This window comes from Gallus gallus, chromosome 5, assembly GCF_016699485.2.
Source record: "Gallus gallus isolate bGalGal1 chromosome 5, bGalGal1.mat.broiler.GRCg7b, whole genome shotgun sequence".
NCBI lineage: Eukaryota > Metazoa > Chordata > Aves > Galliformes > Phasianidae > Gallus > Gallus gallus.
The window spans coordinates 32,474,887-32,502,194 of record NC_052536.1 but is presented as its reverse complement, the minus strand read 5'-3'; the positions used below and the strand labels follow the sequence as shown (position 1 = coordinate 32,502,194).

Genomic DNA, 27,308 nt, shown 5'->3' with positions numbered 1-27,308 from the left:
TTCTCAGTATTCTCTTGCTCTCTCTCATTCCCTCTTTAAAAAAAAAATAAAAAAATTTGAAGGAATAAATCAAAGTTAAAAGTTTTGGAGATGTATAATATCTTAGGATCACATGTGAAGTTTGGATTTATCCTAGGCTTGAGAAAGCTATATAACTATGTCTTTCTGACAGCACAAATAAATAGCCTATATCCCAGATATAGGGTTTTACATGCCTGATATCATTGAAATCTATAAATTACTTAGAGATTGTAAAACCCTCCTTCATGATTCTGTCTTCCTTATAAGATGAGGGTTATATCTGAGGGCCACTGTACTCATGAAATAAGACATTTGTGAAAATTTCAAGCAACAATGAATACACATTTTCAGGGATCTGAAGGCTCAAAAAAGATTATATAAAATATGACAAATATTTTTGAGCATTTCCAAATATTCCAACAGTTGTTCATTGTTTTCTAAGATACAAAATTTTTCTGAAGAAAACATGATATTCTCATAGCTGGGCTTTATTTAAATGTGATGTCACCCTAAGATCTTTTTGAGTATATGTTCTGTTTAAGAGTATTTTACAATATCAAATGTTGAGATGTTCATTAAATTAAGAATTTGCCCACCTCTGCATTTTCTAAAATGAGTTAAATTGTAATACATTCTTGTCCAATATATACATAAAATGCTGAATAATCATCTGTGTAAAAGGTTTGTTCATTTTTAATCACATTCTGAAAAAAATTGAACAAAATCACATCAACAACAATGCTGGCAAATTTCTAAAAGAAAAAGCTAAGCACCATTTTTTAAAGTCGTCTTCTATTATGTAATCTGCGTAATATTGCCTTGCACCAGGTGGTCATACACAAGTTTTAATATGATATCCTGAAGAAATGCTATATTTTTCCCACAAACTTGGTGAAAGAAGTAGACTGGACATATCCTTTGCATGTGCTAGTTGGTAAAATGCTACTGACTCAAGAAGCATTTGCTGTGCCATGAAAAACAAGGGTGTATTATTCTGTCTCCCTGCTGCAGTGAAGGAAGAAAGAGAAGAGCTGAACCTCTGAAGGAGAAGTGGGGTGCAGCTTAATTTTCCATTTTCCAGATTTTTTTATTAGAATTTAAAGATTGTTTCCTTGGGCTCCTTATGTAGTCAGTGGAGGAATACACAGTCCTTCAGGGGGTTGTTCGGTGCATCCTAGTTCAGAACTAAATCATCTCACTAAGCCAGATGCTGTGAGCATCCTGCTGAATAGCAATCCTCCTGCCAGTGGTGAAGCAGCGATGTATTTTGCTGATCTTTGTCCAGACCCAATTGTGTGCTTACAACAGCCATGTCTAGGTATTGTTCCAGTCCTCTTTTCTCAAGAAAACTATCATATGTCATTGTCTAACTTAAAAAAAAAAAAAAAGAAGTCATTTCAAGGACTGATCTGTTGGCCTACTCCCATCTTTCAAAGTTCCCTTCACTTTTGTGTTCTGTCTCCTGATTCCTTCATAACTCAGCTTCTCATTTCTAGTTAATGTTTTGTTCCCCACCCCTTTGACCAAATCAGTTCTTAGTTTACAGGTGCAAACCATTTTGTCTCATGGGGGAGAAAAGGAAATAAGGAGCTTGCACTTGTGTTTTTTTCCCTTTTCTTTAAACTTTTAAAAAAGCAATAGTCAAAACCCTACTGAGTTCAGCTTCCCCTAGGCCTACTTTAAGGAATCTATAACAATGCCTGTAACTATTTTTTGTGTTGTAACTTATGGTACACAAGATTTGTGTACCATGTGGTACATGGTATAATCAAACCCAGCGACAGTCATCCTGTTAAGATGGGAAGCAAATAAATTCACAGTGAATTTCCAAATAAAAACTTTGAATGATAGGAAGTGGCAGTGCCAGTATTTAAGGCATTCTGTTAACTCTCATATTCTGTCATATAAATAATGGTGCACATCAGGTCTTACCTCACAATTTTCACAAATGAAAGTTGTCTGTACATATCAATACAAGTTTTGGATATGTGAAGGATTTACTTTCTCAGGTAAATGGAGTATGCACTGCTTTTTCTCCTATTTCCTGAGGATTTCAAGGTTATAGGAACATACTCATTTTAGGTTTCCATTGAGACAAAACAGATGACTGATAAGCTGCGGTTTTCAAAATGAAGTACTTTTTAAAGTATAATTTTTAAAGCTCTGTGGCTGGATTGAATGTTATTCTTAAATTGGTTCTTAATTTGGTACACAGTTCCTGGGGGGTGGGGGTCATTATAGAAAAAATGTCTTCTGTATTTTTTAAGGCATAAACTATTACAAACATCTTTAACTTTGTTCGTGAAGTCCAAAATATACTGTGAAGTCAAAGCTACTGAAAGAAATTCAGAATAATTAAACTAGTGTATAAATTCTCCTGCACTCAGTAAAATGCAAATGTAAAATAATGAATTATCAGAAATTTCTCTTTCTGTTGAGAAAATTCTTATATAGGAGATATTTGCTACAACAACAAAAAAGAAGAGTCTGTGATCAAACCAGCTTGAAATTTAGTTCCATTATTTAGTTTCACAGGTCATACTGATGGGCTGAGGCCAATTGTATGAGCTTCAGTGAGACCAAGTGCTGGATAACAACTTTGATCATGACAACCCCATGCAGTGCTACAGACTTAGATACCAGTGTCTGGAAAGTTTAATGGAGAAAAATGGATCTTGGGGTATTAGTCAACAGCCAGTTGAATGTGAGCCAAGAGCATGCCCAGGTGGCCAAGAAGGCCAATGGCATCCTGGGTTGTATCAGAAATAATGTAGCCAGCAGGAGCAGGGGAGATGATTGTCCCCCTGTACTCAACACCAGTGAGGCTGCACCTTAAGCACTATGTTCAGTTTCAGGCCCCTCACTGTAAGAAAGACTCTGAGGCTCTGGAACGTATCCAGAGAATGGCAACAAAGCTGTGAGGGATCTGGAGCACAAGTCCAGGAAGAACAGCTGAGGGAACTGGGATTGTTTAGTTTGGAGGAGACTTGGGGAGACCGTATTGCTTTCTAAAACTGCCTGAAAGGTAGCTGTAGTGAGATGAGAGTCTACTACTTCTCCCTGGCAACTAGTATTCTGGCTAGAGAGAATGGCCTCAGCTTGTACCAGGAGAGGTTTAGGTTAGATATCTGGAAAAAATTCTTCTCAGAAAGAGTGGTAATGTATTGGAACAGGCTGCCAAGGGAAATGGTGGAGTAACCATCCATGGAGGTGTTCAAGAAAAACGTAGATGATACTCACGGATGTGGTTTAGTAAGCATGGTGGTGATAGTTTGATGGTTGGACTAGATGATCTTAGCGGTGTTTTCCAACCTTAAAGATTCTATGATTATTCATCCTTACTCCAGTGAAGTCAATTTGGGCTTTACCCTTGAGTTTGGGGAAAGTTAAGATACATATAAAATTAACTTTATAACTTCATATTGGAGTTGGCATTGTAGCATGTTTTCTCTCTGTCTATAGACAAAGCCAACACTGATGCCAGGAAGCACTGGCTGTCTTAATTCCAAATCTGTTTTTGTCTCTGCAAATGTGAAGCATCGTTTTTGCTTACTCTGTTACTTTCCTCAGAAGTGAAGTAGAAAGCAGCTCTTACATTAAAAATAATGCTTTTCTACACTTTGAATTACTTCTTTTATAAATACTCCAAGCAGTCTCAGTACTGCAAGAGAGAACACTCAAAAAGATACAGAATACAAAACCTGAACAGAGCTTGAACACAGTGTGTATTATGACAAGGCCCTGTACTCTTAAAATTTGTATTTTAACAATGAGTAGTAGGTATTTGATCCCATCTGCTCATTCAAAGAATGTATTGCAGAACTACACAGACAAAACAAAAGCTTTGCATGTTTTTGCCTTTTACATATATGTTTTTAAAGAAAGCAAACCTTTCTGTATGTGGTGTACTCTGGGCCTGCTTGGGGCTGGGGCTGCACTGGTCCCCCTGGCACTGAACTTTCACTTAAGAAATTCAGATAGTTCTACAAATGCTCCTGATGGGACAGGTGCTGTCTACAGGCTGTGCCTTCTCCATGGGGAACCCCTGCTGCTACCAGCACTCAGGCAGCAGCCACCCACAGGGTGCCTACACAAAACTTTCTTTACTAATTTATTGCTACCAGTTAAAATCCATCTTTAAGAAAATAAGGGGAAAACAAACGAACAACAACAACAACAACAAAAAACAACAGAACCCAGTTTATGTTGGAATGGTAATTTACTTGCATGTTGGGGAAAATATTTATTAATTGGTAACAAAATAAATATAAGATTAATGAAAATCAGTTTGCTTTTATTTTCTATCAACAGCTTTTCACAGAAGATGAGTAGCAACCATTAAGGGGAAAAAAACAGAGATCATAAAGAATCATAAGATCTTAAACCATGATGTAGGCAGGATTTAGGCTCTTGCATTCAATAATGTTTGTGGGTATTGCTGTATACAAACACACATGCAAAAAAAAGAGGATGCTTCTTCCAGCATTTGCAGTAATGATGTAGATTTTGAGCATTTTGAACATGTCCAGCTCTAAAGTAATTACGCAATTCACCTTTCACTTTGGAAATTCGGATAGTTTTACAAAACTGTCTTATCAACAGCTGAAGATATCTGGAAATCACTGTGAGGCCAGATAACTGGTTTAGGTGATAACGTTTGTCTCTCAAGATATTTTTTTTAATCAAACTACAGTAAGTGTGTGAAAGAAATCAATAACTTTACTTTGGAAAAGGAATATCCGTAGTATGTATTTTTATGCTAGGACATTGCACACATTGCTGGACTGGCAGAACATTGCAGAACTCTACCATCTATGAATTATAAAAAAAAAAAAAAAAGGAAAAGCGGTAAGAAAGACAGGAGAAAAAATAAAGGAATTTTTAATAGCTGAAACCTCTGATGCAGGTAAGATATATTACCAAAACTAGCTGTTCATAACTAAATGAGCTAAATTCTTTGTTCTTACAGTTCTTTTGTCTGCAGTTATTCTTACTTAAGTGATTTGCAAATAATGATGGAGAGTAGATGAAAAAAGTTTTAAGTACTACAGTGCTACATTGGTATGGATAAAGACTTAATACAAGTCACACACAAAAAAATCACTACATTTACACTCAATTTAGTCTCCTAGACTAACTGAAAATGAATTGTGTTTTTTTATTGATTGAAAAACTATTGTAAAACAAGTAAGATTAATATTTGTTAAAACATTTTAATGGCTTTGTTGTGCATCTGTAATATTATTAAGGAAAGACAGTAAATGCAATCTTTCTATGATCACCTTAAGTAATTCTTAACAATTCTTTCACAAGAAACATTTTCCAGTTCTGAACTTCTAATCAACTTGCATAATTCATGTATCTGTAGTACCTCTATGACCTGATAGTTCTAATACACTTGCCCCCTGCTCTTTCATGAAGTTTTCAAAGCTTAAATACGCTAGAGGAAAAATATTCTGAGGGGAGATTATTTAATAAAATTTCTCCATCATGCAGAAGCTTTAAGGTCTAATTCTAAGCATCAAGTCTCCAAAAAAAGATACAGTAATTCTTTTCTCCAATTTTGAGATATATCATGCTATGAATATAAACTCAGAAAAAGAGTTTTAGAAGAATACTGCAAAAGCTTACCAAACTGATATATAGGGAAACAAGAATCTTGTAAACGAGTCTCATCAAGATGCCTCTTACCTGAGCTCCCATCTGTATTTTTCAGCTAGAGGATAAAAAGTACTTCTAAGAGTCTTTACAGTACCTGAGTCTTTGAGTTTTGTAGAGGCCCACCTGTCCTCTAGTATAGACTGCAAAGATTATGAAAGCTATCTGTAGACTATTTTTGTTTCAGTTTGTTGTTAATTTGTGTTCTCCTGAGAGTTTTTGCTATATTCCAGAGGGATACTTTTATAATTTTTAGTGGGTGCAGGAGAGGACCAGCTTTTGAAAAAGAAAAAACAATTCATCTTAGAGGACTACACTGTCCTTGTGAAAAAGTAATTTCCATTGAAAGTTATCAAAATAAATGGTTACAAGAATATATTGCTGCAAAGAAGAAAGTGGGAAAAAGTTGGCTAAAAGGAGATTAAAAAATAAAAATGAAAATTACTGTCATCAAAAAGATAATGAAATTTAAAAGAAATGATTAAAAAAAGTCATTTCATCTTTTCACAGAATACTTTATAAAAAAGGCAGTGTAACTCAAACCACTAAAAACAAAGAAAAATTTTGTATAGGAACTTCTACTAATTAGATATTGTTAAAGGCTAAATCAACATTTCAGCTTTATGGTCTAACAAATTAGAACAAATCAAAAAACAAAGCAGCTCTCTTTACATTACTTGAATTTATCAGCAATATGGGATGCAGCAGGATAGCAATAATTTGTGCTGTTTTTCAAGTAAGATTCCTGAAGCAGTACAAGAATGAACATGGAGGTACATATTACCAAGGAATTTCTAATCCATGATGTATATGCCATAAAAGTGTTTTTATGCATTTGGGAGATAATAGGCTTGCAGATAATAGCCTTGGTATCCTGGAATCCATACAGAATGATTTGAATTTGACACACACATGGGCAGCCACATCCCCAGCAGCCTTTGCCAGACTGAAGTCTGAAGTCCAGAAGCAGTTCTTGAGTTCACATCAGTGACTTCCTAAACATCAAGGAAAGTATTTGTCTGATTAAGCATACATTAAAAACATTTGCTATAGTAAGAGTGATAGAATTTCTTGGTCTCTATCAGCAATTTAAAGTTCTAGAAAAGGTGGAAAGCCATAAAAGATGCCTGCTAGTTATTTTATCATTGGTCTCAAATCCTAATTTGGTGGTCTCAAATAGACTGTTTTCTCATTTTTAATTCTCTATCACAGTATATTAAAAAAAAAAAAAGACTTTGAAGGAAAATTCTTTATGTTCTGGAAGATGTATAAAAGTTAAAAGTGATATATTTTAAAAGTAATTTTCCTTCTTTCAGTTTGTTCTTGTAGAAGTTTTATAGGAAAAGTTTATAAGAATAAAAGCCCATATCATTTGGGATTGTTCACTCATACAATTGGGACATATTCAGACAGTATATATAACATATGTATACCCAAAGGAAGAAATAGTTATAAAATAGCAGGCAACAAATTAAAGCACCTCCAACCTAGAAAAAAAAAACATTCAAATACATCTGATATTAATCATTAGTACAGATAGACGGTGATTAAATTATTATTAGGGGAACATGGTAAAAAGTACAGATGGTGACAGAGTTCAGGGTCTTACAGGCCATGGAACACAAAAAAGCAACATCCTCATTTGTTATACCTTACTTGAAGCCATCAGCCATCAGCACTGATGCGTAGCAGAAAAACAGTTATTAAGCTGTTAAAAACTGCCAAAGAAACTTCCCAAAAGAGCAAACAAGGACCATTGTGAATTTTTTTCTCAATCTGAAACAGTTGCTGGAAAATGTAGCCATTAAAAAAATAAAATAAGGCTTGAATTCCTCATTTGCCTGAGCTTGCAGGAAATGACAAACTTTTACAATTGAAATGTCAACTAATGATGCCCTACTGTATAGTCTATTTCTGACAATGTTTAAACAGAGGGTCTGCATGTTGTTTCTATACTTTACAGTTGACTAATCTGTGCTGATAAAAATGCTACAGCTAACAATATAAATAGAATTTAAGGTTTTTTTTTTTTTTTCTGCTTGAATTATCCCTTCAAATTCTGAGTTGTAAGTTCATAAGAAAACAGAATATCATTCCTAGTTCTTTGTCATACCATTGCAAAAATCTCAGGGGGGGGGGGGGGGGGGCAATTCTTCCCATTCATAGTTCCCTTTCTGGAAGAATATGTAAGAAATATTTTAAATATATTTTCTGAACTCTCCCTGAGTTTTATGGTAGTTATACTATTCAAAGCTTTTTGTCTGATACCAGCCCAAATTGTTCTGCCATCTTAATGTCAGGTTTTTCACAAATATAGGTGCAAAATACAACATAAGAGAGCTGTGCATCCTGTCTCTCTCTCTTGGATATGGGGTGGTGCTTTAAAGTACAATGTGAAAGCTGGATGGTCATGCTGTGCTGCTCTGGGAATTTCATGCAACAGAATGAAGCCATGCATAATGGAGGTGAAAGGATGTGGTTCACAGAGGGGGCATGTGTGAGGGCACTCTGTGAGCCTGGCACTTGCAGGGAATCCTCAGCTAAAAGGTAGTATTTTCAAGGTATGTTGAGGGTACCGCTAAGCTCTGTATAATCTGAATGGTCAGGAACTTTTATTTTAAGGGCACTTCTGAGAATGCTGTAATTGGACAGAGTATACGTAGTCATTAGATCTGTGCATAATAACTAGCAGCATTACGTCATGGTGACTTACTATTCACAGCCTGATCAAAAGGTCTAGTGACAGATGAAGGGACAAACCTGTGACTGTTCTCCTTCATGTTATTTAATATACCAGCTTACTATTCTGGTCTACTATTGTGACCAGACAGCATTCATCACTTCATTCTTTTACATGCTTTCTGACCATGAAATAGAAAACATGATGTACCTGGGGGGGGGGAGGGGGGAGGAGGGAAGTATTCTTGGGAATTATATACTGGCTCACTAAAATACTTTTCAATATTTTTCTTTTCTAGAAGGTTGTTTCCATTGAACTTTTTAATTGTTTTGTTTTATTTGTCAGCTGTTCCTTTGTCAAACAATCTCAGCCACTTCTTGCCATGTGTATGTACACCGCAATTTTTATGTCCATCTGTAGATTGGTGAAAAAAATCACTTATTACCATTAGTTATTTCTATTAAAAAAAGCTAATCTTTAAATCCCTTTTTGAGGACTGGTCTATAAGCTACTGCATGAAGGAAACCTTTAGTGCTTCCACTTTATTCTCGTTATTTCTTTGGTGCTATTCAAAGACTCAATGAAAAGCCCCTCTTGCAGTTCTCCAGTTAAAACAACAAAGCACTGCCTATGTTTCTTTTTTAACACAGCTCTAAGGATTTATTCTTTGCTCCTTTTTTTCTTTCTTTTTCTGAAGTTTGCTTGTCCTTTTCCCCCTTAAAATCTCTTTATCTAAGGCTGAATTAGTTTTCACAGCTGGTTGGCAAACTGCCATCATTTTCTGCTCTGACACTTATTTGTCAATTTTTAGTTGCCTTCAAACTTTTTACTTTCCTTAGTCTCTATTTCTTTTTCCTCATTCACAGTTTCCCTGGTTCAAGTTTTAGTTGTTTTAATAGAAAAAGAGAAAAATCCATCCTGGAAGTGAGAAAGAGATCAATTTTCTACTGTGATCAAGAAAAATACTACAAGATTTGCCTATTGAAGGTTTTGAAATAACACACTTCGTGCTCTCAATAGGTACTTATTTTCTAATCCTAATCTCTGGAACGTAGCAGGTAAATCTACTACATCATTTATGTTTGGTCCTAACAGAGAAGGTTGTAAATCTATTTTTGTTTAATTTTTAGACTTTTCAGAGACTACTGTTTTGCTTTATTTAGTTTCACTGAGTATCCTGTAGTTTTAAAACACCTAAGGGTTAAGGAATTTTATTTTTATTAACTTTCTTGCAGATAAATTTCTGTTGTAATAGAACAAGGTTGTATAAAAAAAATTGTTAACTTCCGTTTTAGAATCCTACTTGTAAATCTTTTAGAAGAATTTGTCGATCTTTATTTGATGTTAAATAATATCATTTAATACATTTTAATAAGATCTAGAAAACATGATAGTACTGATTTGGTGCTGTTTTATTCTTTGAAATTTAACAGAACTTGCTCTTTTATGTACAGTTTACTATGGATGTTGCATACAAGTTGTTGTACCAGAAGAGATAGGTCCAACCTAGACTTTGAATGTCAGTGCATTAGCTTATTTAAGCACTAGTCAGCCAGGATTCTGCCCTTTCAAAGAGTAAGAATAGAGCATTTAACAAAATTAACCAGGAGTAAATGTCCAAATATCACATCTTTATTTTTTTGTTCTGTTGTGTTTATTTTTTCATACTCTAAGCATAAGAAAAGGACAGCATAAAACTTCCACATCAGACTGAGCCCTTTCTGCTGTGATTGCTAGAGAATTATCATGACTACTATTAATTGTGATGCAAATTATAAATTATTGATTACTATTACATGGACACTACATCTTCACCACTTTTTTTTTTTTTTTTTTGGAAGTGGAGTAGAGTAGTTCTCCTGCTGCTGGAATATATATTGTTGGGATTTTTTGTCCTCACAGCCACAGTGTAGTGGAGTGGGTTAGGGAGCTGCATGCATTGTTGTGTCTTGGCAGTCTGAATAGAGAAAAGAAAGGCCATTTCTTAAGAGAAGGAAAACAGAGTTAAAGCTTTCAGTAGCCTTTCTAATATGTAAAGTCCTAGAAACTGGCTGTACTGTGAAGTGGTGAATACTGGAAGCAGCTGTCCAGTAAGTGGAAATGTTAAGTAATGCTAACCCTTGCGGTCTGAGCTACTGCAGGCCAATTCGTGGCAGACTTAAATTGCTAAAAGTTACAGCCTAATTAAATTCCATAATTTTCTTTCATCAAGTATTTCTTTCTATGTATCTGAGACAATGCATCATATGTATATACTCATTTCTTTATGGCTGTTCCACTCCTACACGTACCATTTAATGCCTTTAAAAAAAAGTCTAGCCTTGTGCATAGACAAAACTTCCCAAAGAAATAGAATAAAATTAAAAACTATCTTATATTTGAGCCAAATCATATTTAAAGGCAGACAGTTAAAGGTGAATTAGGTAAACCATACAGGCCAATAGCTTACCTACATTGCGCCAACACTGGACTTTCTAGCTAGTTTCAAAATTGGGCCATCTTAAAACTGACTTTTTTTGAAAAGAAATGAGTCATAAAATTGAATATTAAAATTACACTTAGTGCATCTGGTATATTATTGAACCTTCAGAATACAACTTCAGTACGGCGTTGCATTATTTCATTCCACTGAAGAGAGCAGTAATTGTTTAAACAAGTTTTTTTTTTTTTTTAATCACATTAAGATGTTAAGATTAGTTTTGACCTGAGTCAAGCTCTTTACTTTTTATCATAAGAAAGTTGATTAAATGTTTTCAATGCATCAGCAAAAATCACAGCAAACCAGTAAGGGATAAAAAGCTTTAAAACACTCATGCTTTTAAAATAGTTTAAAATGTTATTGGGTAAAATATTGGCAATGGGAATAGAAAGTATTCTTCCTTAGTAAGAAGTGTGAAAAGAAAATTGGGAGAAATTAATGTGTTCAGAGTCTTTAGGAGTCTTAGCTGCCTTTATAATTCTCTAATATCTTCATTTTATTTTAATTATTTATACTTAGATTAGAATATTAGGAAAATGCATTTTGATTTGTCAGTATAGAATCAGTAAGTATATTATTTCATATGTCATGACAGTTTTTGTAGGCCCAAAAACGCAATATTATAATGAGATATTTTATATATTTTAAGGTCTCAATCAACCCACATGTACAATATCCCAGACAGCTGGCTAAGCTGTGAAAAAAAAACAGTGCCATTATATCAAAGGCTATATAACAATATTTTACTTTGGGGAAGTAGGGAAAGGATAGGTTTCATACGTAACTTAACCACAGTACAGACTTACCAGATTGCCTTTCTTTGTGAGACCTTTTTCTGTGTTTTGTTTTTGTTTTTTTATCTATTTGTTTTTAATTTTGACTGAGTATGGGCATGGTGATCAAGTCCTTACATTGATACATAACACTTGGAATTAGCTCACTTACTATATGTAGTGAAGGGTGCTTTAGTTATTATTCAAACACTATAGCTCATGAAATTCACAGCTACGAGCTAGAAGAATGTTTTCTTTTATCAGAAAAAGATCAATCAGCAAGATTGTTTTAGTTATCTTTTTTCCCCATCATCTTTTGGGATTTCTTTCTTGCTACATTAGAGAGCTCTTTCTATACATATATTGCAGTCTTCTGAGTCTGGTTGCTGGATCCCTATAGGGGATGAACAAGCAAAATGTTATGCATAAACTGTATGCAAAATAGAATTTGAAAGGGGAAGTTATTCTAGCTTGTTCAAATTTGTTAGATAATAATCCTCATCTCCACTTTGAATGAAGAATGGGAGGAAGGGAGAAGACTATGAAAGTTGTTGAAAAGTGTCTAACTTTATCAGTGACCACTGCATGCAGTTTAATAATGATCCAATGATTAGCAGATTCTTGATAACTAAGGCATGGATTACTAGTATGGTAATATAAATGAAGATATTTAAATGGCAGGATCTAGAAAATTTGATTTAATACAGCCAGACAAAAAGGAACATGTTTCAGATTAAAAAATGCAGTTTATATGTATGGGATGGCAGAATCCACCTTAGAAAAAAAGTGATTATGTAGATTTAAGTATTATCATAGATTATAATCTCAACCTGAGTTTTCTGTACTTCTGTGAAAAAAGAACTAGCAAAAGTTTTGAATTAATATTAAAGGGGAATGTAGATGGGAAATGTTGGAGAGAATACACAATAAAATAAAAGAACACATAGTGGAGAATCTTGCATTATGTTAAAAATGTAAATAACTAAATTTATCTGATATATCGAGGGGAAGTAGGAATATATCTGACAGCACACATGTATGATCTTACTATCAGAAATGGAACATAATCTAATTACTGTGAATTAAAAGGCACTTCTGAAAAATATATTGCAATTATGGATTTTAGATTTTTTTCCTCTGCTGTAGTAGAGAAATTGATGATGGATACAGAAAGTGACACACATACCATGAGAAAGAACTGAAACTCATCTTATTAGTTTTGGTTTGCAAAATTTCTTCCCAACTTGCTTTGCAGGACACTGGGGTTTTCACTTTCCATCCGATCATGGATACAGCTCACCCAGGCATGGATGAGGCCATAGGCAGTCTGATCCAGTGGTTGGCAGCTCTGCTCAGGGCAGGGGGGATGGAACTAGATGATCTTTAAAGTCCTCTCCAATCCAAGACATTCCATGATTCTGTTTCCATGATTCTATGATGCAACCTATACTTGCAAGATGCAGAGGAGATGATAGTAACATCAGGTGCAAAGGAGAAAGCCGCCTGAAAGTACAACTTGACTTGATGACTTCACACTAGCAGTCTATAATTTCTTTTCTTAGAAAAGAAATCCTTAGCCTTTTATCAGACTGCCATTCAATAATATTTTTGAATAAAAAAACTCCTTGTATTTTAAGCACCCTAGGAAGTTGTCTAACATTCAGTCTGTTTGAGATTCAGGTTTTTCTTTCCTACTTGTAGGAGAAGCTTCTGTTTGTAGCTGTTTTACAGTTCTGGGCTCTTATAGTAAGGGAATTGATTTGTTTCTTTTTATAAACTAACATATTTATTTTTGAAGGTTTGCTGTGTTTCTGCTGCTTCCATCCCAATTCCAGTAGTAATTATGGTATTCTCCCAGTATGTAGGCAACAGGGTTTTTGTTTGTTCGTTTGTTTGTTTTTGTTTTTTTATATTACTGATAAATATGAAATCTTTATCTCTTACCAAAATTCATTTTACTGAAACAATCTGTAGAACTGATTAAAAAAAAAATAAATCCCCACAATCTCTACTACACTATGAGTTAGGCTAGAGGTATTCTCTATTTCTTCTAGTGAAAAGGAGTTGCTTTCATATACGAAAAAAAACGTTAGGATTTACCAGGAGAGCACACAATGGCTGCAAGTAGACAAGCAATGTGACCACTGATTAGAAAGAAGGCAGCTTTGCAGTATTATCACTGCTCTAGAAATATTTTATTCTTTTATCCAGTTGCCCTTTCATGCATGATACGAAGACAAGCCTTGTAACAAAGTCTGGAACTCCAGCTTTCCCTTTTGAATTAGACATTAGTATGCTTTATTCAATGAGTGAATTGTCTGCATATTTATGAAGCAAGTAATCATTTCTGTGTCATATACAAAGCCTGATCCTATGTGCTTAGCATGAGCCAAGTACATCTGTTGGATTTGGGGACCATACACAGAAGAATGTCCAGTTACCTTTTCCTTGCAGGGCTTTGGCTTTTTCTTGAATGGACAGAATCATTTCCAAAGCAAAAACTGAAGTACTACATGAACTTCTAAAAGGTATTTAACTCTATATGCATTAGCAATTTTGCAGACTTTTTTTGCTTGTAAGCACAATTCGAACATCAAAGTTCACATTCTGAAAGTTCACTCATTACATACTAGATTAGATGAGAAAATCCACTTGCAGATTCTGCCCCTCTACACTACAGTTCCTTATTTGAACAGCTGATGTTGTTGTTTGTATGTTAAATGTATATTAAGTGTTATAAGATGTTCATATATTAACAAAGGGAACCAAACAGATGCATCGTATGGAGAAAGAAAGCTGTAATATTCTTAAAAAGTTATGTATGATAATCATTTAAAAGAATCTCAGTGGCTCAAATCCTCCACATTACTAAAATCATTAAGAATGAAGATTCAACATTTCTTTAGATCCTCCTATAATTTTTAACATCTAAAGCTAAATGAGACAAAAAGCTATTAGAAAAAATGGTAATTAGTATGTAGTATGTAGAAGAGACAATTCAAATAACCTGGTCAAAATAAACACTGCTCATGGCCACTGAAGAATAAAATCTTTTATTTTAGTGTGGAAAGGCCAAATTAGATAAACTTTCATTTCAATTTGAAATGCAGACTTTTCTTCTCTACCATTTGGTACTTACCTGTGGAAGTATATAATTTGATGTTGAGAGTGAAGATGCTTAATTGACAGTATTAGTTTGACAGTATTCACGTGTTGTGGTTTTTCTGAAACAGATATTACAAACTATCATTAGTGTATCATAAGTACTCTTCTTTTAGAAGAGCTGTATTTTCAAATAAATACAGACCCATCTTGACTACGGGAAGTCATTCTGAATATCTATGATGGCATAATAGCGCTGTTGAGTTTGGACACCTGCCATTCAAGAGTATATACTTACAGTTTGATAAAAGCCTTTCTGAGAATTTTCTTACCACTAGAGGGCTCAACATTGCTGCATGACTTTTTGTATGAATACATGGATAAATATACATATATAAGCACATAAAACGTACATCATTAATGAGAATCTGCTTTATTTATATATATAAAAATGCATGCATGTACATAGATGTATATACTTGTCTTATAATACATAATCATTTTTATTATAAAGGCTTTGCAAATTAAAATGAAATTCCAATCATTTAAGATCTTATAAAGAAAACTTACTGTAATTCACTATACAAAGGAGAACTGTTTAATTTCATAAAATAATTACAATCTTCAGCTTTGTTTTCAAATGTCAGGATTCCCAAAGAATATTGTTTCATTAAACTGAATGCCAAAAACAATCATAATAAAATATATTCAAACTTCAATTCAACTAATGCCTGCTGTCATCATGTGTTTTATTAAGATGACATTGAATACTATGAGAATAGTTATTCTTTTTCATAAATGACTTCCACACAATATAACACAGTGTTGCAGAATCTATAATTCCAAGCTTTTCTGTTTGATTATGTGACATACTTGCCTACGAAATCTTAGAGGTTCTAAATAAACAAAATGTTCCTGGAAAGCTGACAGCTTTATTTTTCATTACTGTTACAATTGTAATGAAGAGATAAATTCCTTTTAACTATTTTTAAGTGATGCATAATCTTTGGACATATATATTACAACCCAGTTCCTCCACAGTATAATGATGTAATAATGAATAAAACAACCATGCAGTCCCAAAGATAATTACAATAATCTTTCCATTCATACAAGACATATACAAGCATTTGAGGTATAACTATTTCCTAAAGCCATCAACATTATAATTTAGTAGAAGAAATCTTCTGTATAAAAGGTTGTGGAAAAGCAGAAGAAAACGTTGGTGTTTTGATTGTTTTGGGGAAAAAAGTGTTAAATATAACTACATATATGTATAACATGAATGAGGATTTGAATAACTGAACCAAATCTTCCCAATTCTGATACAAAATAATTTCTTTTTTCCTGTGTTTACTGCTTACACTTTTACTACTACAGGTAGATACTAACATTTGATGAAGCTTTAACATACTCATTTTCAAGCATCACCATGTTGCATGCTTTCCTTAACACACACAATAGTTTAGTACTACCAGTTGTCACACCTTCATAAAATAGTAAGTAGTCAAAAATCACAGTAAATTCATTGGGGAAAAAAAATATTTTTTAGACTGAGCAGTTAATTAGGCAGGAAATATGGGCAGATCCTGGAAACTATGCTAAGACACCTGGAGAATGGCTAGTATGCCACCATGGCTTCACTAAAGGCAAATAATGTCTGACAAATTTGGTGGTCTTATGAAACAAAGTTACAGTGCTAGTGGATAAGGGAAGTAGAATTGATGTAATCTACCAAGATTTGACTTGTGTGAAGCGTTTGACACTGTCCCACATAACATCCTTGTCTCCAAACTGTAGAAACGTGGATTTAACAGGTAGTCCACTTGGTGGGTAGGGTCCTACTCAAAGAGTTACAGTCAACAGCAAGATATCTTTGTGGAGACCAGCAGTAGATCTGTTTGGTCCTTCAAGGGTTGGTATTAGGATCAGTATTACTTAACATCTCTGTCAGTGACGTGGACAATAGGATGGAGTGCACCCTCAGTAAGTTTGCAGAGAGTGATCTGGTGTGGCTGACACACTGGAGGTACGTGAGGCCATCTAGGAGGACCTTTAGAGGCTTGAGAACTGAGCCTGTGCTAACCTCATAAAGTTCAAGAAGGCCAAGGGCAAGGTGCTGCACCTGAGTCAGGGCAATCCCAAGCACGTATAAAGGCTGGGTGATGAATGGATTGAGAACAGCCCTGTGGAGAAGGACTTACCAGTGTTGGATGAAAAAGCCAAAATGAGCAGGCAGTGTATGCTTGCAGTAAAGAAAGCCACTTGCTTCCTGGGCTACATCAAATGAATAGTGACCACCAGGTCAATGGAGATGATTCTTCCTCTCTGCTGCCCTTTTGTGAGTTTGTGCCTGAACTATGGCATTCAGCTTTGGAGCTGGTACAAAAAACAAATTGTTAAAATGAGTCCAGAAGACTCAGAAGATGATCAGAAGGCTGGAGCATTTCTATGAAAACAGGCTAAGAGAGTAGGGGTTGTTTAGCTTAGAGAAGACTATTGGAGTCCATTTGATGGCCTTCCAGTCCTTAAAGGAGGCCAACAGGAATGACAGGGAGATACCCTTTATCTGGGAGTGAAAAGCCAAGAGATAATGGCTTTAAAATAAAAGAGGGTAGATTTAGATTACATCATGGGAATAAATTATTTATTACAAGGATGGTGAGGCCTTGGAACAGGTTGCCCAGAGATGTTGTGGATACCTCATCCTTGGAAGTGTTCATAACCATGTTGGATGGGGCTTTGGTTAGCCTGATCTATCAGAAGGTGTCCCTGCCTATGGCAGGAGACTTGGATCTATACGATCTTTAAGGTACCCTCCAACACAAACCATTACATGATTCTATGATTTGAACAAAGACCTTTGAGGTGGGATGGGATGTGATAGTTTTAATGGACTTTTTAACATCTCAACATACACACACAAGTAGTAGTTGTAGTCTATCTGTATCTGTCATCAACCCTCTACAGCACAAAATATTATTGTTTTCTATATTACAAGTAAGTTACAGTTATGAAAGCTGTCAACGCTTTCTATTACAAATGCGCCTTGTGGCTGCTGTTATTCTACTTCATCCATGAACATCTTCCTTGATTTCATTGCCATGACATCCTAACAAGGTAAAAAATTCTAGGCAGTAACCAACCTTAACTGGGAAAACTGGCAAATGTAAGCTATCAGATTGAACACTTATTTTATAAACTATATTAAAAAAATTATAAATATGAGTTTTAAGGGATTAAAATCCTTTGTTATAAACTGATACAAAGCTTAGAGTTCATTTCCATTTTAAATACTTACTAACAGGCATATCAAGTGGGGTAAACATGTAGGACAAGATCCCAGGGCTCAGGATTACAGAAATCTAACAGCAGTCAATCCAAAGCAATGACAGCATGTGACAGAGGCAGGAGGTCCACTTATAAATACCTTTGTTGTGAGCCATGATGAATCTATAAGCAGTGTTGCTAATATGCACAATGATCCTTTTTCTGTGTTTTCTCATTTGTGCTTTGTAAGGACATTCATCTCACTTACAATGAATCACTTCTGCAGTAATTTTCTTTTTACTGTTTCAACATATGAATTTCTTTGTTCCAGTTGAAACTACTTAAATCCCTAAATTAAAATAAGAATAAAAAGAAGAAAACAAATATTTAGAAGTTTTGAAACAGGAAATCTTCCTATTTGGCTGAAATACAAGAAACAAAATACTCCATAGAAAATTGAGAGGAAAAACAATCACACTTTTTTTTTTTTTTTTGGTAATATATGTACATATACATATATCATATACAACTTTCTATAATATCATGCTCGTATCTTTTTTGTTATCAGTATGCAAAACAGCTATCTAAAGATTTTCACCTTAACTTGGATTTTGAATTGTTGGAATGCATGTCTTTAGTTTTCACTTCTGTACCTGCCAAATTTTAATTATATATTGGCTGTTCTTTTGTTTATATATAATTTATTAGAAATGATAAATTATACATTCCTAGACACTCCATATCTCTCCCTCTATATGAAAATATATATATGCAAAACTAATTCAAATTGCCCATCACTAGAATATAAAGATACTTTCTCTTATGGTACGAAGGCCTTACAGTTAATATCTTAATATCTTTTATATATTTTCCTTCCTTTCTCTACTTATCTTTCCCCCTACATATTTCATATTGAGTGACTTAAAGCCCCTTCAAGTCAACAGAACTGTCTGCACCCAGTAGGTCCATGGATTTCTATTGTCAGCCTGGAGGGTTTTCAAGAAAAGAAAAAAAAAAAAAAGCAGAAAAAAGAAAAACTTTTCTACAAATAATATATGTATGTGGAACATTTAAAATAATATACAGTTTATCTGAAAAATGCTTAGGAGCTCACATATACAAAAAAAAAAATCAGGGCTGTGATAGATTTCTACTGTTTTATAGTAAGCTTGGATGAGATTTGGAGGCTTAAATCTGCAATACTGAAGCAATGCTGCTGTCATCCTTTGAAATAGATAGAAATGTAGCATTAATTCAACAAGGTAGATAGACATACACTTTTTTTACAGCATATCAGTTGTTCTATGTTTTTTGGATTTAAAGTCATGCATCCAATTACAAACATATATACAAATTTCACTATATTGGTCTTTGTGAATTATAAATCAAACTCATTTATATTTTGCAACAGAATGGTAAGATGAATAAACCTCAAAGTAATTAATAATTCGCCACTACCTCCTTTTTTCTCAAAATGGTAACTCAATAATTTAGACAGATTTGTACTGCTTATTGAATATCTGTTCTAACCTCACTGCACTAAGGAATACACTTTGTCTCAAATAGGCAGCATTATGTCTAATCCCTACATTTCACTCAGACCAGATAGCCTTTGTGTGCCGCTGACACACAGATGTATGTTTTTATGGCAAACAGTGAGATTATGTGCCAAATCACTCAGGCCAATTTATACTAAGTTTTATGTATTTACTCTCCTCTACTAGAATTTCCAATCCACAGTTATTTTGAAATAATTATTTTCGCACAGACAGAGCTATAAAGCACTGGAATAATCAACTTATATTGGTGAAGCAAAATAATTTCTTAAGAGCAAACTTTAAGGCATTTGCTAAACCACAGGGAAGACTCAGCTGAAGTTCCCAGCATAACCTTGTATTCTTGAAGGTAGTAACAACTGCCTAAAATCTTTCTGTGCTGAAAACTAATTTTTAGTCAATTGACATATGCATTTTTATACACTAAGTCTTTAAAAATATTATTAAAGATGTCCAAATCTTTATTAGGAGCTTTTGCTATTGCAATGATATTACAGATGTGACTTTAATTAGCTTTTCATTGGCAAAAATCCTTTTGCTATGCTAATATTCTACTCACAAAAAAGGTTACTTCTGCCAGAATAGCTTATGATTTGGAAAGTTGATTACAAATTATACTGATAAAAATGTATTTTTGTTGGTCGTTAACAGAGTTTGCTAGTGTAATTTTACTAGTACATACCTTTAATGGTCTGAAATATTATTCCCTTTCCATTCTTTTCATTTGCTAAAATAACTCTCACTGTCAACAGAACTATAGCAAAATTCAAGGCTTCAAAAAATCCTAGGATCCTGTGTCATTAGACTATATTTGAAGTTATGACCTGTTATCACTTGTTTTAATTCATGTGAACAACCAAGACTGTATCAGTATCTTTGAGAACATGACAGAGCATCAGTAGAGATGCCCTTACAACTACGTGAAGGTTACCACATTATTTAACTTCTTTCAGTTCACAGGAAATGGTATAGTATTGCAGAGGACCAGGCTTCACAACAAGATCCAAGAAAGTGACTTCTCTGTTCATGTTTCTTTTTCATCTTTCCTTTACCCTAAAATGTCAAAATTTCAAATAAGTAAGACAGTGGAAGGTGGGCAAAATGAGGCATAAAATAGTGATACTGCAATATCAGTTCTAACAGCAGAGATTAAAAACAGGTATACTGATTCCCTTAACAGTACCCTATTCACTGTACAGCACTTAGATGAGTACATCTTTAAGAATTTGGAGTGATAGCTGGCTGTGCTGCTTCACTGACATTCTTTTGTAATACGGTGCAAACATGTATGCAGTCAGCACCACTGTAAACTGACATAAACTGCTGCTATTTCTCACCTACTAGGTTACAACGTTATTTCATTACCACTGAATTACTCCCGCCTTGTATCTGTTTTAATCTCTGATTCATTTATTTCAGTATTTGAAAAATAAATGAGTAAACAGGAAAAAAGAATACAACTCTTGAAAAACTGTTGATATCAAGTCTTCAGTTTCTTTCATTCTAAGAAATAAAAGCACTTACTGTACAGCAAAATCACTGTGGAGATGACTTTTTGGGAAAATTATCTGGCCACTGGAGTTTTATGGATTGTACCATGTTCCTAGTCAATTCCTTGGAGGAGACAAAAGATGATCTTGTTCCATGGTTACCTTATTTTTCATACTGACATCAGGGTATGTTATTAGGTAACCTCAAAATAGAAAAAACACAGGAATAGCCTATAAAACTGATCTACATCTGTAGGAATGAAGAATTTTGATGAACACTGTGGAGTAGGAAGAAGCAGGAGATCCCTCTGCTAAGACAGCAGAAGTAGCCATTGATTATCTATACTCACTCTCTCCTTCCACTTCTACGCAGAGAATTTTGGTTAATATACTCATATTATGATAAATTGTATGGTCAAATTATTACCACTGTGAAGTCACCATCCACAAAGAAAGAAAGCAAAGAAAGCTACCAAACAATAACAATCTACAATATGAAAGGATTTAGCTGTTGCCTGTACTGTGTATCCAATACAGGTGTGAACAGTACAGGGGATGTAAATACTGGAAAATGGATGATCAGTCTTCTTTCTTTCTAAATGAGATGTTCGGCTTCCTTCTTTAAATCTGGGTATGATTTTCCTAAGATTAACACTGATGAAATTTAGAAATTCCAGTAAGATTTAAAAATATTTACTGACGAATGGTTCATGAAGTTTTCAAACAAAGAACACTTGGATGGTTTAATAAAAATGACTGTAGTTTAACTGATAGACTACTGCAGAAAAAAAGACTACATAAACAGAAGGCAGATGTTAAAGGCTTGAAATAGTAAGTTATATTTTCAGTTTTTAAGTAACTGTAGTTCTAGTGGAGCAAAGGTTTGCCAGACATCAATTGCCACAGCAATTGTTTGATAATGAAAAACTCCCAATACCAGTATTATTGTGAATAAAAACAGAATTTGTTTTCTTTTATCTACTTTGGATGTTTAAGAGATATCATTTTTCATTTAATGATTACTGGGTTCTGTCATATTTCCTATCAGAGGAAAAACAAGCCATTCATTCTATTAGCTAGAGGAGGTATCCATCACCTCTACAAGAAACAGAATTGAGTTGGGTTCCAAAGGTAATCACTGAACCACTAAAACATGAAACAGGCCCCCATTTGATTCATATATTTTGATGCTCAGTGAACCTTATCAGGTTAGGAGGTGTTTACTGAGGTAATCGATGTAAAGTTACCCTGTGGACTTCTATGTGTTAACATATATATTTCATTACTTTGGTTTATGCCTCTTTCTAATCCCTGTCATTTCTAAGGACAGATCTCATGCCTGTGAGAGAGCATTCACACCTCTGACATGAGTGTTCTTAGAAATAAGGCTGGCAAACTGACCTTGCATTCCATACTATCACTGAACTAATTCTTTCTGAAGTTACAGAATATATTAACTGGTAGGAGATAACTGAAAGAAACAGGAAAAGGAATTGAGATCTCAGAACAGCTTGAAGAACAACTGGGTAGATATACCAGTCTGGAACTGGCTGGAAAAGAATAGCAGGGAAGCAGATTAGAGAAAAAAAAAAAGGGAAATTCTGCTGATAGCAGAGATTTCAAAATTTTTCCATTGGTCCTTCCTCCACAGAAATCATGGCAGAGTGGGAACAAAGCTGTACAACAGGCCTCCACTATTTCCACAGGTACTTCAGACCCTGAAAAATACAGGAGGCTGATAGCAACACTAGGCAGTATCTTGGGTAGTTCGCTTCCACCTCTCCCCCGCCAACCCCCCTCCAAAAAAAACCCAAAAAACCAAACTATTGCGTTATCCCTCACCCGTGATAAAATCACAGCTTGCAAAAACTACCCGTGACCTCTGCCGCTAGAGGGCTGCGCTTTCTGCCATATGCCCCGAGACCTCAAGATCCCTGCTCCAGACAGGTTACTGGCTTTCACAGACGGTGCTTTCAGAAGCATATTCTGAAGCATATCTGTAATAACGAACAATTTTGCTAATATTAAATTGTTGTTGCAAATGTTAATTATAACTGAAAATGTTAATTATATGCAGCCATTTGCTTAGTTGAGTAGAAATGCTACTAGGAAACTAGCTGAGAGGCTAGTTCTATAGCTTTAGCTAAATTCTTCAAAACCGATTCAACTATAAAGAGAATACTTCTAGGTACCAAAAAAGATTTTTTAAAAGCTTGTCTTAGTGGGACCAGGAGAGAACATATCAAGAAATTATTAAACAAAAGACATTCTGTGGAGACAAGGGGAGGCACTTGTGAGACAGCTGTTCGTGAAGAAACAGACTAACACAGGACAGACATCTGCTGAGCCTGGAGAAATTAGGTTTCAGGATTACCATTTTCCTCTAAGCTTATGGAAGACACATACACAAACAACATACGCTGCTTATCACATTAAAACCCCTTTTTATTCTACACATTAATATTCCTGTTGTTAGGATAAAACAATGCTTTTATTTAAAGAATGCAATCGAGTAGATGTTTTATAAGCTAATTGGAATTCCCAAAGGGAACACTTGCAGGTGCTGAATCCAATCAGATCTGCCACATAATTAAAATTGGTGCAGGGGGCACAGTAAAACAGATGTGGTCTTAAAACAAGAGAATTGTTTGATTCAATGTTACTACAAATGAATGGGGCACATTCAGATGGATAAAGGGAGCAGTGTTATAAATTACAGTTCCACTGCGGAAATTGACTAAAAATGGCTTCACTTGAACATCAACGCTTTTTATTTTTGTCTTCTAAATTTTCTGTAAGCCATTTGCTCAGTTTACAAATAAAAAGAGGCTGCTTAGAACTGATGACCCTTCAAACTGGACCTGAGATTTTTAAGCCACACTATTTTCTTTCTGGCTCAAATACTAATTAAAATTCTTCAGCTGGAACTTAGTAAAGGAAATGGAAGATCCAAAAGACTCCTCAGCTTGCTGTACCATAATTGTGTCAGCAACCGCCAAGGTAACAGAAGCCAAAAATTTTATTTCAGTCAGTAAATGAAGCAACCATGAGTCAGAGTATCTTAGATACAAAGGGTATAAAATGATTACGAACGTTCCATTCTTATACAATATTTTTTCTGACTGTACATGCTATCAACTTGTTACTGAATGTGCTGCATCTGTTTTATCCAACTGTGAGGCTAGATACTGCATTCCTGGGACACAATTCCCAGAGAAGCCATTGAAAGTTTTCAATTTACAATGCTGGATCGGGTCTTTAATTTGTGAATGCTTTTGGGCAGGAGTCTGTTCAGATGCTAAAATATCCATGCTTTAATACCCAACAGTATATTAGATATCTGGCTCACAATTTACAAGTACTTGCAAGACAACGTGCTGTACTATGTATTATGTATGAAATCTGTATTTTAAGCTCTAAAAATTGTTTTGGGCAGCATTAGTGGTAAGTGATTACTAACACTAAGGCTGGGTCTCCCTGGGAGCTCAGAATGGAAGTTGGATTTCATCCACAGACAGCCAGGTTTTCAGCCTGCATTGGACAAGAAACCGAGTCAGCGGCCATTCCGTACACACATGCAGCAATATGAATTTAGCACACAACATGGTTTAGCACAGTAAAGGCATGTTGCTAAATTCTGTACAGAACTGATGCTCTGCAATGACCACGACAGTTATGGTTATATTACTCTGCCAATTTTTTGAAAGGTAATGAGTGGATTAAACAGCACAGAGAGGAGTAAAAATGCCTTTCTAGCACACGGCAATACCTCCCACCTTCATATTCTCGGCACCTCGCAACCCTTTTCAGCTTCAACCTGAATACTTTGACATTTGCAAACGGAAATACCCCTGGCTGCAGTGAAACATCTTTACATTTCCATTAAATATTTATGTAAGAAATGCCGCGCTGTGTCACGCAGCTCGGGCTTAGCCCAGCTGTCACCGCACAGAAATAATCTCTTTATTATTTTTCCTATGAGCCCGCGGGATCAGCCCTCGCCCAGCTGCCGGCAGAAGAGCCAACCCCGCTCAGCACCGACGGAGGAGGCGCGGCCGGCCCCGCTCAGACACGGCCCCGCTACCCGGCGCCTCCTCTGCAGCCGCAGCCGCAACCGTAGCCGCAGCCGTAGCCGTCCTTCCTCGCAGCCGTGGGCCTGAGAGGCTCTGCGCGTAACCCAGGTGACGCGGCACCACTCGCACTGACCCTCCTGGGGCGGGAGCAGCCTCCCCACGCGCCCTCCCACCACCACCAACCCCCACCCCTCGGGCCGCTGCAGAGGTTAAACCGCCCCCGCCTTCCCACCCCCCCGCGCCCCCCAACGGCTCTGCTGTGCTCGACCCATGATTGGCCGCGCCGCTCAATCCCAACCTCGCTCTCTTTTGTTCCCATTGGCCAGATCTCCCGCCCGTCTTGAAGGGAGATCCCACCTTCTTCTGTAAGCTCCCGCAGGAGCCCCCCCCCAACATATCCCCCAGCTCCCCCCAGCCTGGAACCCCCTTCCCCGGCTCTAACCTCTCCTGCCTCGGGGGTTTCTGCGGTGTAGCCGAGGTCGGTGGGCCCCTGCTCGCGGCCGGACCCTGCTCAGCCGAGCCCGCTAGCTGCTGGAGCGTCTGGCGGTGGTGCTGGGCGGACACGGAGCCCCCCCGCTTCAGCCCCATGCCCAGCCCGTCAGTCGAGAAGAGCATGAGGGCCTGGGAGCAGCGGGCGGCCGCGCCGCAGCGTTAGGGCAGGCAGGGGCCGGAGGGGCTCGGAGGCGGTGTGAATCATCTCCCCTTCGCTCACTCGCCCACCATTTACACCGCTCCCTCCTCCTCCCGCCGCTCCCCCCTCCCGTCCGTTCTCCTCCGTCTCACTCGTTCTCGCTCCCCTCCTCTCCCACTCGCTCCCCTCCTTTCCTCTCCCACTCACTCCGTCCTCTCCTCCTCCCGTCTCACTCTTTTCTCTTCCCCCTCCTCCCCTCTCCTGCTTCTTTCCCCTCTCTCGCCCCCTCGTTCCCGTCTCCCCGCTCCTCATCTCCTCCTGACACTGCACTGCAGCTGCTTCTCCAGCCCAGTCCTGCCCGCTTCCCTCCCTCCTTCCCTCTCCTTCCCTCCCCCCCGGCTGCCAGATAAACAAGGCGCGCAGCATCCTCGGCAACCTCGAGCCTAGTTCTACGTTTTCGAAAAGGACAAGAGAACGGGACGAGCCCCCTCCCCTCCTCCTTCTCCTCCTCCTCCTCCCCCTTTCCCTTCCTCTTCCTTCCTCCTCCTCCTCCCCCTTCCCTCCCTGCCCCCCCAACACCGAAGGGAAGAGACAATTCTCCTCCGAGCAGCAGCAAACATGATGGCGGCAGCTCCCATCCAGCAGAACGGGACTCACACCGGGGTTCCCATAGACCTGGACCCGCCGGACTCCCGGAAAAGACCGCTGGAAGCCCCCCCCGAAGCGGGCAGCACCAAGAGGACCAACACGGGCGGTGGGTATCTCCTCTGCCGCCTCCCCCCGCCCGACCCACCCACCTCTCCCCTTCCTTCCCTACCTACCTGCCTCCCCCTCGCCCCCCCAAGCATTCCCATTTCTCTAACGTTATCATTCATCAAAATGGCGTCGCTTTTCAGCATCCACCGGGCTTTTGATTTAATGCCCACGCAGGGGCTACGCGGCCGCGACCCGGCGGCGGGGAGGCAGGCGTGTGGGGCTCCCCCCGCACCCTCTGCACAATTGGCTCCGATCAATGGCAGCCGGCTGGAAGGAGACAAACGCACTTTCTTCCCTTTGCATCCTTCGGGTCACAAGTTGCGTTTCCCTCTGCCTTGGCCTCGGTGCTATTGTCAGCCTGTGCACGGTGTTGTTTGGCTGGCGGGGGGCGAGGGCTGGCTGCTGCGGGGGGAGCCGGCTCTGCCGCGGGGACTCGGGAGCTATCAGCCCGCCCTGCCCGGGGGAGATGACTTATAACGGGACCGGCGTCTCCTCCACTCGTTTGCACCGGAGTCGTCATAACAATGCACCGAGGCAGAGGTGAATTTATTTGCCCGATATTAAGACAGCAGGCTGGCTATATATAGTGCATCGTGCAGCCGGCTAGATGAATATGGATGGGCACTATTGTCACACGCAAGCACTTAAGGCGCTTGTAGGTTTGAATGGGGAAAGCGAGGTGAACTCGGATCGCTCCTCTTCCTTAAGGAGGGGGGAGCAAAAAACCCAACAGTCACTTTGTAAAATAGATTCCATGATAAAAATCTTGATGCAAAAGCCAATGGGTCATCTTCTTAGTCACTGAGGAGAGCCTAAGTC

At 37.3% G+C, this 27,308-nt stretch overlaps 1 protein-coding gene and 2 long non-coding RNA genes across 13 annotated transcripts in view; 1 reads left to right on the top strand and 2 right to left on the bottom strand.

Annotated features, from left to right (window-relative positions):
- Positions 1-3,698: 3,698 nt before the first annotated feature.
- Positions 3,699-27,004, bottom strand: LOC124417979. The gene is made up of 3 exons (XR_006939307.1): positions 26,555-27,004; positions 14,751-14,835; positions 3,699-6,674 (listed from the first exon to the last, which is right to left on the bottom strand). It is a non-coding gene; the product is annotated as an uncharacterized LOC124417979 (long non-coding RNA).
- On the bottom strand, positions 15,131-25,851 carry LOC121111042. Of its 2 annotated transcripts, XR_005860273.2 has the most exons (3): positions 25,545-25,851; positions 21,064-21,232; positions 15,131-20,592 (listed from the first exon to the last, which is right to left on the bottom strand). It is a non-coding gene; the product is annotated as an uncharacterized LOC121111042 (long non-coding RNA). The 2 variants fall into 2 exon arrangements; XR_005860272.2 differs by having other exon boundaries at positions 15,131-24,560.
- NOVA1 (NOVA alternative splicing regulator 1) overlaps positions 26,294-27,308 on the top strand; it is a 181,742-nt gene continuing 180,727 nt past the window's right edge. For all 10 annotated transcript variants that reach the window (XR_001466732.4, XR_001466730.4, XR_005860043.2 and 7 more), the window contains exon 1: positions 26,294-26,487. Coding sequence is in view for 4 of the 10 variants with exons in the window: in XM_046941754.1 (XP_046797710.1) it covers positions 26,352-26,487 (136 nt within the window). In the remaining 6 variants the exon portion in view is untranslated. The remainder of the gene's footprint in view (positions 26,488-27,308) is intronic.